This window comes from Lissotriton vulgaris, chromosome 9 (assembly GCF_964263255.1).
Source record: "Lissotriton vulgaris chromosome 9, aLisVul1.2, whole genome shotgun sequence".
Taxonomy (NCBI): Eukaryota; Metazoa; Chordata; class Amphibia; order Caudata; family Salamandridae; genus Lissotriton; species Lissotriton vulgaris.
Genome location: NC_141697.1, coordinates 1,166,413,451 through 1,166,426,798, shown reverse-complemented (window position 1 = coordinate 1,166,426,798; position 13,348 = coordinate 1,166,413,451). Strand labels below are relative to the sequence as shown.

The 13,348-nt window shown below is 47.9% G+C and overlaps 1 protein-coding gene across 1 annotated transcript in view; it reads right to left on the bottom strand.

Moving 5' to 3' along the window:
• Window positions 1-13,348, bottom strand: part of EDEM1 (ER degradation enhancing alpha-mannosidase like protein 1) — a 133,466-nt gene that overhangs the window by 51,598 nt on the left and 68,520 nt on the right. The window contains exons 9-10 of the mRNA XM_086939212.1: window positions 4,342-4,415; window positions 3,754-3,850 (exon numbers count right to left, since the gene is read on the bottom strand). Of these exons, the coding sequence (XP_086795338.1) occupies window positions 3,754-3,850; window positions 4,342-4,415 (171 nt within the window). The remainder of the gene's footprint in view (window positions 1-3,753; window positions 3,851-4,341; window positions 4,416-13,348) is intronic.

The window sequence follows — 13,348 nt, the reverse complement described above, 5'->3', positions numbered from 1 at the left end:
GGCAGTAATGGAACGGACGAGAACAAGGGAATATCTGCTAATGCAGATATGCCCTAGCATGTAATAGGCAAAAACAACAGGTGATGGACGGAATGTGGATCAATGTCACACACTCACCCCAGTCCAAAGATCTGGGCCCAAATCCATCGTTTTTTGCACTGGGGTAGCTCAGACGTGGGTCCCAGAGCCTCCACACCACTGGAGTCAAGCTAGCCGGGCTGATGAGAGGTGTTACCTCGAAACCGGTCCGGTCCTCGGATGCTTGATTCCGGTCTGGGAAAGATATGGCTGTTGTAGTTCGGACTGGACTGTTCCCATGGGGCACAGGGTCAGAGCTGATTTGCATAAAGCCATTATCTGACTCAGGGTGGTGTGGAGTGCAAAAAACGATGGATTTAGGCCCAGATCCTTGTACTGGGGTGAATGTAAGACATTGCTCTACATTCTGTCCATCAAATTGTTTTTTGTAATTTTCTCCCTGAGTGTACTGGGGTAGCTCAGACGTGGGTCCCAGAGCCTCCACACCACTGGAGTCAAGCTAGCCGGGCTGATGAGAGGTGTTACCTCGAAACCGGTCCGGTCCTCGGATGCTTGATTCCGGTCTGGGAAAGATATGGCTGTTGTAGTTCGGACTGGACTGTTCCCATGGGGCACAGGGTCAGAGCTGATTTGCATAAAGCCATTATCTGACTCAGGGTGGGTTGGAGTGCAAAAAACGATGGATTTAGGCCCAGATCCTTGTACTGGGGTGAATGTAAGACATTGATCTACATTCTGTCCATCAAATTGTTTTTTTGTAATTTTCTCCCTGAGTGTACTGGGGTAGCTCAGACGTGGGTCCCAGAGCCTCCACACCACTGGAGTCAAGCTAGCCGGGCTGATGAGGTGTTACCTCGAAACCGGTCCGGTCCTCGGATGCTTGATTCCGGTCTGGGAAAGATATGGCTGTTGTAGTTCGGACTGGACTGTTCCCATGGGGCACAGGGTCAGAGCTGATTTGCATAAAGCCATTATCTGACTCAGGGTGGGTTGGAGTGCAAAAAAACGATGGATTTAGGCCCAGATCCTTGTACTGGGGTGAATGTAAGACATTGATCTACATGCTGTCCATCAAATTGTTTTTTGTAATTTTCTAGCATGTAATAGGGCACAGTTCCTTAAGGCTGTAAGGCCTGCTGTAGAGGTGACTTACAAATATTACATACTGTGTTATGGGACATGGCACACAGTTGTGTTTTCTCCTTCATTTGACCCAAGACACGCAGCCTACAGCTGAATGAGCTTGGTGAGGGGTCCTTTAGAGAGGCACAATTCATGCTGCAGCCCTTTGGAGACCCTCTTTAGTGCACCAGGCCCTAGGTAACATGTACTAGGGACTTAGAGGGCACTAAAGGTATCGCCAATTGGGGAAAAACAATTGCACAGTTTAGGGAAAGATCTGGCACTGGGAGCCTGGTTAGCAGCAACCCAGCACACTTCCAGTCAAAATCACATCAAATTGCAGGCAAAAAGTGGGGGGTGACCATGCCAAAATGGACACTTTGCTACAAATTCTTTTTGAAAGACCAAAGTCTTTCTGAAAATATATCTATGTTTGAGCATAAGATATTTATGCATTTCTTTTACATCAGTGTTTTCTCAAACTTGACACAACCTTACACCTGAGAGAAAAAAAAGTATGTTAGCTCAGAGAGGCAAACGAAGGATAGATTGGATGAAAAGAGCTTACCGATCCGTAAAGAGAGAAAACTAGGGAAGGGTTCTTGGACTGCTTTCTCTTTGCAGCTATTAAAGGTCTCCTGAAGCCGGACGGCATGAAGCAACAGGGGGCAAACAAAAACTGAAATACGCTGATCAATGTGCCTCTGTAAATGTGCAAAATATGAGGATTGTAGATTCTGAACAGAGGAGGCACGGGAATCAGCCATATTGTGAGCATGGAGATTGCATGAAGAAACTGGAGAAACAGGAGAAAGGCAGTCATAGTAGAGCTCACCAACTACACTGATTCAGAGGGCAGAAACCCTTGGAGTTAGCCACCAATGTTTGAAGATGGCAGATCGATTTGGGGTGAAAGGGCCACACTTTAAGACCATTATTTGCAATTCTAGGAACAGAGTGGAGGAGCTTACAAGGTTGGGAAAAAGGTGCAAATGATAGCAGCTACGACATTAGTTAAGTCGTCAGCCTAAGTGGCTGCAGGGGAGAAATGCAAAGGTCATGTGCAAGGAAATGTAGAAAAGAAGGGTTTTGCTTGGAATCACAAGGGCACTTCAATTCCACAGGAGTCGAAGTCACGAAGGTCGATGGTGCAGTAACAGTTTGTTTGTGTCAACTACACCACCAAGTAGCCTTCCTGGTAGAGACAAACAGGTTGAAAAGCCAAACGTGTGCTTTAAAGGAGCAAAATATTTGTAAATCCCCCTGGAATTCTAGAAACTTTACTTGAGGTCACTGCAAATGACAGTACATTCGTATGACCCATCTTACACCTGGCAAGCTTACCAAACCAGTTACGGTAAGAATACTATGGACGCTGGTATAACGTGTACAGTACAGCAGACTGATCAACAGTGCGGGTTTCTGCTCCATTCGAAAACAACCTGTCCGCTCACTGGGCAGTCCCCATGTCTGAATCTCATCTCAAAGTTCAGCGAAGTCCATATCTTTTCCCATATCTCATTTAAGCGATTTATTGCATGCAAAAGTTTACGACTGTACTCAAGTGTAAACACTGGCTTTGAAAGGTGCCAACTCAGTGAAATTAAGTGACTGTTACTCAAACAAAACATATCTGCTAAATCTAGACACTCCTTTATATTCAGAATGAGCGCGAATACCAAAAATAAACATTTTAAAGCAGTAGATCACGAACAAGTCCATCTTTTCACTATGCCTCATGTGCATAGCTTCCCCAAGTGGCCCACGTCATTTGTGGCATCATCAGCAAATTCTGATGTATTCACCCACAAATGTTTGAATTCTGCAACTTGTAGTTTTGCTTTTACCACTATGAATGTATAACTAAAACTCATAGAACACAATTTACAGTGGATAAAAAACTGTAGGAAGTACAGAGGAAACATAGTCTAGAAGCTATGCAGAGTTGCATATTTTAGTTATACACGTCTGCAAGTGTACCTCTATGGTCTCTGGTGTATATAAAGCCTTTGTAAGATGGATTGCTTAAAAAAAGAATTTATGTGCAAATAAAAGAGGATAGTCCAAATAAGTTTTTTTTGCATTCTCATTCCTTTTGTTGTGCATTTACATTGGAAAAGATAAACGTTCCAGAATACTAAGAATATATATAGGACTGCATGGACTGTTCACACTGATATGGGCCAACTTAAAACGTCTCTGTGCCGACCTACTGCACACCGATTTGAGCCCTCTATTGTACATCCAACCCTTCCTTCGGGCCACTCTACTGGAAATCCACCAGTGTGCCGCTGCTGCGAATGATTATGAATAATGGTTGAAGGATATGCCTTTATGCCTATGCGTTTATTACACTGTGCAAAAACAGATGGCTATAGATTTGTTGGTCTGTACGCCCATATATCTCTTGTCTCTATGTAATTATACAATAGTGAAACCCAATGGCTTTATTAATGCTCATTCAATCAGTGTTGGAGAAGAACATAAGTTAGTATGGACTCTGCAACGACTCTTGGTCTGGTCATCACAGTTTAGCACAGAACATATTTGCCAATGCAACTTAACTCAAATTTAAAACCCAAGGATACTTACTAAATATAAATACTTGCATGTTTCGCTCAGGAAAAAGCTCTCCATACGATCCTCAATGGATTTATCAATCACGTGGTGCAGAGTTGCATATCCACACCTATAAGGGAAGAGGGAACATACTGAGCTGAACCAGCAAGGCTTCATTACGTCAATTATTAAAGAGCACTGAGCTGATCTGGAAAACAGTAATGGTTTGTGAAAAGACTACAGGACAGCTCACTGTAAACAAAGTAGATGGGATACACAGCATAACTACTTTTACACAAGTCTAACTCGCACAGTTCCCTTATAAAATATACTAGGAGATGAAAAAAGGAGCTAGAATGTTCATGGATTTCAACGGGGATAATTTAATGCTTCTCTTTTCTTGCCCCTACCCGAAACACTGAAGTAGGTTTGTCCACAGTCAGCCTTTAAAGAAGTAAATATCTATTTGAGCATCAATCAATAAATTTAGAATTAGGAATGATAAAAGGCAAGTTTCTTGAAATCAGAGATAACCTGTGAGAAGCCAAAATATAGCTTTGCCATGGAAGACACGCTAAAATGTTAGATAATTAATAGAGACAAGTCAACCCAAATACTAACTTCACTTTCGTGTGATTCTCCAGGCTCTGCAGAATGTCCATGCCCACATGAAGGTAGAAGGGATTCTTTGTAGCCTGGGGAGAAGACAACACATTTCAGTGGAAGGAATGATTTATTCCAAGCTGCATCAAAGAGCGCACATCTCGCCCAGCTCTATGGTTGAGACAAGTCACAATAGAATCAGGCTTTATGGAACACTAAAAGAACAAGTTACTTACCTTCAGTAATAATGTATTGGTAAGAGATAATAGTAGTTATAGATTCCTTACCTTAGAATTACCCCCAGGCGTCAGACTGGATCCGGAGAAGTTTTTTCTTAGCAGTACCCCTGCGCGTCGGTAGCTGGCGTCTGTCGACTCCATGTTCATCGTTGGCATGATATGGCGATGTCTACTTAGATGCCGGGCCTGTGTGCTGGAGTCAGTTCTGACACGACTTTCCACTCCAGAAGCGCAGAGCCATGCAAGACACGGACCACTGGTGCACATAACTAGGGCCCTGTAAGGGAGTCCATCCCTAGACATCAGTTCGCAGAATGGGGACGCAGGGTGGAGCGGTACGGAATATATCACTACTTCTATCTCTTACAGATACATCGTTACTGAAGAAAAATAATTTGTTCATCTGAAAGATTCCTTACCTTAGAATAGATACCCCAGCAATACCAACCCTAGAGGTAGGTCTGTGAACCATGTTCACACCAGGAAATCTTGGAGAATAGTAGGCCGAAAAAGCCATCTCTCCGTACTGGACTGTCCAGGCAGCAATGTTTTGTGAACGTGTGCAGGGATGCCCACAAGGCTTCCTGGCAGAGGTCAACCAGTGGAACTCCACGCCCCAAAGCAGTAGTAGCTGCCATCGCCCTGGTGTAGTGGGCGCACAGTCCTACTGGAGGTTCCTTTTTAGCCAAAGAATTACAGATCTTAATGCATAGGACAACCCATCGAGAGATGGTACGTTTGTGCACTGCTCGAACTTCTTGGCGCCCACATAACCCATGAAGAGTTGATCATCCACCCGGACATCTTTAGTGCAGTCAAGGTAGAAAGACAGCTCATATTTTGGATCCAGTCGGTGGAGTCTCTCCTCCTCTTTGGAAGACTGCGAAGGTGGAAAGAATGTGGGCAATGTGATGGTCTTAAGTATGTGGAAAGAGGTAACCACTTTGGGCAGAAAAGAGGGCCTAGTACTGAGAACTACTTTGTCCAGATAGTCAGCAAGAAAGGGAGGCCTGGAAGATGAGGCTTGAAGCTCACTCACCCTGGGATCAGAGGTGATAGCAAGCAAGACAGCGGTCTTCAAAGTGAGGAGATGAAGAGGACAATTATGTAATGGCTGAAAGGGAGCACACATAAGATAAGTAAGCACAAGGTTCAAGTCCCACTGGGGTATTACGAAAGGAGGAGGAAAGAGATAAGTAATGCCCTTCAGATACCTGTTAACAATCGGGGACTTGGAGGAAAAAAAAAGGCGGATCAAAAAGGCGAAGAAAGGCCGAAATGGACGAAAGATAGCCTTTCAGAGTGTCCAGAGCAGAGCCCTGCTGGGCCAAAGAAAGAATGAAGAGTAGAATCTCTGAAAGAGGGGCAGAAAGGGGACCCACAGCCTTTGCTGTGCACCATGCCACAAATTTGTTCCATCTACAGGCGTATACCGTTTCAGTGGATGGACGCCTGATTGCCAAGATGATGTTACAGACTTCTGGAGGAAGGTCAAAAGCGGTCAACTGTCGCCGCTCAATCTCCACGCAAGGAGGTGGACACTAGACAGGCTCGGGTGGAGGACCGTCCCCTGCTGCTGCGACAGAAGATCCTACCGAAGAGGCAGTCTGATCGGAGGATCGATGGCCATGCTCAAGAGCTCGGGGTACCAGTCTCGTCGTGCCCAGTCCGGAGCCACAAGAATTACTTGGGCCTGGTCACGTTTGATCTTCTTCAGCACTCTGGGTAGAAGTGGTTCAGGCAGAAAGGCGTACAGGAGCCCGCAATTCCATTCATGACGAAAGGCGTCGCTGAGCGAGTGCCAAAGGCAAAGAGCCTCTTGACAAAGGGTCTACGACCACACTCCACCCGGTTTGTTGCAGTACCACATGGCTGTAGTGTTGTCCGTGAACACCTACACTACTCTTCCTTTGACAGAGGGAAGAAATGCCTACAGTGCAAGATGAATCAGGCAGAGCTCCAGAAGGTTGATGCTGAGCTCGGACTCCGAAGGAGACCAGAAGCCTCAGATCTCTGCCTCCCCCATGTGGCCGCCCCATCCCAGAAGTGACGCAGCCATCACTACTGTGAACTGGAACTTCAGATCCCACTACAGAGCTGGTATATGCCATCTAGCATGATCTACCAGCAGGATGCAGGAGGCCATGAGGCCCAGCAGCCTCAGGGTTATTCTCACAGAAATCCGTGATAGAGGCTGAAATATCGATATAGCCCAGATATCCCAGACTCGCTGCGCGAGAGGATAGACCTTAAACTGTGCTGTGTCCAGAACCGCTCCAATGAAAAGGAGCTTCTAAGAGGGAATCAGGTACGACTTCGGCACACTGATAGTGAACCCCAGCAAATGCCGAAGTCTGGAGGTGGGAAACGACAGCCTGGGGCACGCTTGCCTTCAACAGCCAGTCAGAGATAGGGAAAGACTGGAACCCCTGATCTGCGCAGATGAGCTGCGACCACTGCCATCAGTTTCATAAACACCGGAAGGGCGCTGGCAGGGCCAAAAGGGAGCATGGTGAACTGAAAATGCTCATGGCCTACCGTGAACCGTAGGTAATGCCGATGGGCAGGCAAGACGGGGATGTAAAAGTAAGCGTCTTTCAACGCTACCATCCAGTCTCTAGGGTCGAGGGCAGACTAGACCTGAGCCAAGGTTAACATCTTGAACATTTGCTTCCGAAAGAAGCGGTCAACGTCCCCGAGGTTTAAGATACGATGCAGGCCTTGATCCTTTCTGGGCACCAGGAAGTGTGTGGGGGGGGGGGGAAAGCAACCACAACCTACTTCTGGCACAGGGACGCTTTCTATAGCTCCCTTGGCCAAGAGAGCCATAACTTCCTGGCGGAGAAGGGCCAAATGATCCTCCGACATGCAATGGAGTGTAGGTCGCGTGGAGGCAGGGGTAGTCTCGAAGGGGAGGGAGTCGCCCCTTCGAACTTCTGCAAAACGCACCTGTCCAACGTGATGTTGTGCCAGTGGGGGAGGTGACGGAAGATCCTGCCGTCCACTGGCAGGTGGTGGCCCTGAATAGTCAGGCTAGGAAGGTTTCAAGGCTGCTGCAAGGGGGGAGGGGGGTAGGGGGGGCATTGGTGGACTGGCCCGCTTGCTGGCCCCAGACTTACGACGTTGGGTCCCATGTCCCCGGCTGCACAGAGGCCTGGTAGCTTGTGCAGGTCTGTGGCTCTGGGTGTAACGTGTTGGGGCACCCCTTCCGTATCCACAAAAGCAGACTGCATGGGGCGAGAGTTGGCAGCGAGGCCCAAGGATCTGGCCGTAGCCCTAGAGTCCTTGAAAAGCACAAGCGCGTTGTCCGCCTTGCCGCCAAACAGGCGATGTCAAAGGGCATGTCCAAAAGGGTTGATTGAACATCCCCAGAGAAGCCAGTGGACCTCAGCCAGGCATAGCACCTCAGGGCTACTGACGTAGAAATCGTTCTACCCAACCAGTCGGAGGTATCCAGTCCACACCTGATGGCAAACTTTGCTGCATCTCGACCCTCTGCAAAAGTGTGGGTGAGCATGGCCTGGGCCTCCTCTGGGCACTGTGGCAGCACTCGGGCAACCGTGTCCCACATGGAGTGCGTGTAATGGCACAAGAGACATGCAGTGTTCACCGACTGCAGTCCTAAGCTGGTGCAAGAAAACAATCTACCCAAGATGGTCAAGCTTCTTGGATTCCCTGTCTGGGGAAGCAGTAGGGAATGCGCCTTTTGATGTTGAGGCTTGTCAACCAAGCTCTCGGGGTAGGGTGTTGGGAGAGGAAAAGTGGGTCGCCCGGTGGAGTAGGGCAATCATGCTATCCACAGAAGCCCCTGTGCTGGGCTTGGAACAAGTGCCTTGAAGGATGTCAGTGAGGGCCTCATTAAAAGGCCACAGCGTAGGAGGCCCCCTCCTCCGTAGAGACAGCATGGGGAGAAAGCATACCAAGGTTTGGTGAGGTTGTCCAGAACCCTGGCCTCACCGAACTCCTCTCGCCAGTCCGGGTCCTCAAGTTGGTCTGCTACAGAGTCACCAGACCCCTCCCAGTCCTCCTCTGGCTGCCAGTCAGGGGAGGTAGGGAACGTCAAGGAAGAACAGAGTTACAAAAGTACCATTCGGTGCCAGCGGTTAGTGCCGGTCCCGGCGTTGGTCAGTGCCAGTACCGGCGTCAGTCAGTGCAGGTCCAGCTCCATGCCCAAGTCACAGGTGAGGCTGGGGTCGACGCCGGCTGGGAGCACAACCGAGTTGGGGGTGTCGCCACTGGAATCTGCACCGTGAGATCGACCAGCAGGATCTGGATCCAGGCCTAGAAAGTCTTGGTCCCTCCGGTGCTGGAGCGGAAGCCAACAGCCTAGAAGGCCCAGGGTCCCGAGCCGAATCCGCGCCGGCTGAGTTCAGCTGCCCAAGATGCTATGCACCGCTTCATAGAAAGTTCGGAGCTCGGAGCCGGGCAGGGGTCGCTCCGGCTCCCGGAAAGTGAGTGAAGCGGAGAGTCGTCCCATAAGTGGGCTGCTAAGGAGGAGCCGGAGAGCGACGACACTCCGGTTCCGCGTCAGCCGACGGATGGCGAGAAGGCGAAGAGCAAAGATGCTTCTTAGCCTTCTTCTTGTGCTTCGACTTACCAGAGGAGTGCGAAGACTTTGAAGACGAGTGGTGATGGCTCCGAGACCTTGTTCTTGACCAGGACCTCGAGCGGCGCGGAGCCGACTGCTGGTCCTCCAAAAGGTTTTGGAATCGCTCCTGCAAGGGCTTCGGGTGCATGGCCGGACAGTCGGAGTACGGCTTGGGATCATGGTCGTGCTCCAGACACCAGAAAAAATTGCTAACCTAAACAGTGCACCACTGAGATAATTTAATATGGAACGTTCGTTTCACTTTTAGGCCGAGCAGTAAGCAGGATTCATCCTGGAGCAATAGCACCCAAGTAATTGCTCCACTTTTTCATACGTTCTTTAATTCAAAAATAAATTAGTCTGTTAATCGGTAATTGACAATAAAAACATACAATAAACTGCACAATTCGAAACCACCTTCAGAGCTGCAGGAGTAAAAGGAGATGCAGTCTAGTGGTTACGTTGTCAATCGTAGAGCCAGTAACCCTAAAATACAAGTGCAGCATCAGCCCATAGACCAAAATTTACTGAGATCTTTAGTTCCAGAATGGGAATAGAGGGAACTCTACTGAGCTGCTTTAAATATTTACTTTCTTCAAGATCTTAGTGTGTGAAGGCTCGACTCCTACGAAGCTCCTTAACTTCAGTGAGGATCAGGGCAATGGTCTATTTCTTCACCTAACCTATTCACTTCAACAGGGAGCCTCTAGCAATAATCCTTTAGGACGCATCCATTTCCATTCATCAAAATGCAAACACTCCGCTTTACCACCAAGTGTCTGAGCTATCAAACTTACCAACTTGTAAAGTCCTTTCTCTGTCCTAGAAAATGAACCCTAGAAAGATTGAATTTCTTCTCCAAAGATGACTGAACGCTTTTCACCCTTTATTCATCTTTCCAACTGCAGTTCCACTTGCCAAGGCGTTTGGCTTTATTTATTTATTTATTTATTTATATAGCGCAGGATTCGACCCCCGAAGGGGTATCTCAGCGCTTGCGCATTGGTACAGATATTGGACTGATAACTGAATAATTAAACTACCAGCAGATTATGAAGTCGAGTATAGATGAGTTTTAAGGAGCTTCCTAAAGGATTGGAAATTTGAGTTAATCTTTAGGGCAAGTGGAAGTGAGTTCCAGAGAATAGGACCTTTATAGCCCTCCCTGTCTTACCCCCTTAATCCTATTTATTTTATTATTTATTTTATTTTGACATTTGTACAGCGCTCTGTTACTCGTAGGTGTCCTGGCGCTAAGTGTTACTCCTGAGATAGAGGCAGGTTAGGGAATCAGAGGGTAAACAGCCATGTCTTTAAAGCTCTTCTAAAGGCCATGAGGTCCGTCAGTTTTCTGAGGGCATGGGGCAAGGCATTCCACGCTTTGGCTGCGCCCAGCACAAAGCTTCTGCCTCCCCAGCGCACTCTCCTAATCCGAGGCACCGCAATCAGCCCCATGTCAGCAGATCTAAGATTTCTAGTCGGTCGGTACCAATAAAAGTACCGCCGAAAAACTAAAGGTCCCTTGCCTTGTAGGGACTTGAATACAAGGCAAAGAGCTTTAAAAAGAATTCTCTTTCGCATTGGAAGCCAGTGCAGCTTGACCAACTCCTGGGACACGGGGACAAATTTAGGGATCCCCAAAATGAGCCTGGCCGCCGCATTTTGGAGTACCTGCAGTTTATTAAGTACCCCCTGATAGGCACCAAGAAATAAACTATTGCAATAATCCAACTTTGCCATGACCAGCGTTGTGACTACAGTTTTCCTATCGCTGCCAGGGATGAATGGAAGGATCTTACGGATAGATTTGAGCAGGTAGGCTACCGAAGAAGATAGCGCATTGACCTGGGGACGAAAGGTAAGTTGATCATCGATCAACACCCCCAGGTTTTTCACCTTCGCTACTGGGATGGGGGCCTTGCCCATTTGGTCTGGCCACCAGCTTGGACTCCAGAAGTTGGTGTTTGAACCAAACACTATAACTTCGGTTTTAATTTAAGGCAGTTAGCAGCCATCCAGTTTCCGACCGCCAGCATACAGTCCTGGAAATTCCTAGCTACCTCTTCTTCCCTCCCTGGAAATACCGACACCACAATCTGTGTGTCGTCAGCATATGATGTAAGATCAAAACCTGTGCCCGAATTACTGGTGTCAACGAGCTGACGTAAACGTTAAATAACATTGGGCTCAAAGACGAGCCCTGAGGAACTCCGCAGGGCAAGGTGAAGGGTTTTGACTCAGTCTCCCAAGGCCACACTCTGGACTCTGCCGGAAAGGAAAGCTTTAAGTATGTCAAGCGCTTTCCCTTGAACTCCGCAGGCCTTCAAGCGGTCCAATAAGATCCCATGGTGGACCGTGTCGAAGGCCGCGGAGAGGTCCAGCAGCACCAGGGCAGCCCTCTCTCCCGCATCGGTCACCGCTCTGATCTCCTCAGTTGTTTTAATGAGGGCGGATTCCGTGCTATGGTAAGATCTAAAACCATGCTGAGAGGGGTCCAGAGATTGAGTGGCAGCCAGGAAGGAGCTTAATTGAGTGTTCAGCACCTTTTCTATTAATTTAGCTGGTAGTGGGAGCCTTGCTATTGGGCGATAATTATTAGGGTCCCTAATATCCAGGTTAGGTTTTTTTAGTAGGGGCAGAATTGATGCCCGTTTCCAACATGCTGGAAAATCTCCTGTCGCAAGCATTCTGTTAAAAACGGTCACCAGTGATGACACTATCGGATCTGGGGCCATTTTTATTACAGCCACCGGACAAGGGTCTGATGGAGCACCTTATTTTGCTGCTAGCAATAGCTGCCTAATTTCTTCGCCATTTACTGGCGAAAAACTGTCGAGGTTATGTCCTAAGGATGACTGCCTATCGATTTCTGAGGGGACCGCCTGGCTATTCAACCTCTCATGACAAGAGAAGGCTTTCAAAATCATTTCCACCTTACCTTCAAAGAATCTGGCAAGATCTTCACATAATTCAGAACTTGCGGGAATGGTCGCGGGAACCGGGTCAGCCAAAGCTGCCACCGTAGTAAACAGTTCCTTCGCAGAGTTCTTAGCCAGATTTATGCGGTTTGTATAGTATTCTTGTTTTGCCTTCCCCACCGTTTTTTTATATGTTAGAAGACTTTGTTTAAGAAGACTTCTGTCACTTTCCCTGTACTCCTTCCGCCAGACCCTTTCCAGTTTTTTACATTGCAACTTGTGATTTCTTAATTCCTCCGAAAACCACGGCGCTGAAGGCTGGGCTCTGACCAGGAGGCGTAGTTTGGGTGGGGCAAGAATATTGCAGGCTTTATCAATCCAACTAGTGTGGGCGAGCGCCGCCGCTTCCACCTCTGATGGAAGGGGCTCCTTTGAGGAGAGCAGATACTCTTCCAATACGCTACCCTCAATTTTATTCCAGGCCCTGCATACCCTGGCTACTTTAGGCGAGCACCCCCCACCTTGGGATTTAGGCAAAGAGATGGCGAATAGCAGCGCCCTGTGATCAGACCAGGTGAGCGGTAAGGATTTAGTAAAGCCCAAGGGTGGTTTGAGAAAATCCCGTCTAGGGTATGACCGGCCTTATGCGTGGGGCCACTAACCAGTTGTTTAAGCGCGGCGCCATCCATCAGGTCAATAAGTGTGTTGGTATCCGCATCCATGGGATTTTTTAATCTAAATGGAAGTTGAAATCTCCCAGGACCGTAAAGTCCTTAGAGCAGAGTCCCTCCTCCAGAATACTTCCCACAGAGCTCAAGAAGATGATTTTAGAACCCGGGGGTCGATAAACTAAACACCCATTAAATGAATGATGTTTGCCTAAGGTAAAATTAAAAGCTAACGCTTCACAGCCGTCCACAGTTAACGGGTGAAAAAGAACATTGTGAGAGTTATGATAAATAACTGCCAAACCTCCACCTTTCCTCAGTGGCCGGTCTCTCGTAAAACTAAGGTAACCAGGGGGAGTGGCATGGACTAAGTCCGGGCCGGAAGCAGCATCCGTCCACGATTCAGTTATAAAAGCGATTTTAATGTTTTCTTCCTGTATTAACAGGGCGCACTCCAAGCTGTGCTTGACCAACGATCTAGCATTCACGAGGAGGCACTCAAAGTTGCATTCCACTGCTTTATGATTTCCTCGATCTACTCTGGATAAGGCCTTAATGGGGGACATTAATACAGTTGGATCGCTCTCAAGCAACCCGAGCAGATACATGGGC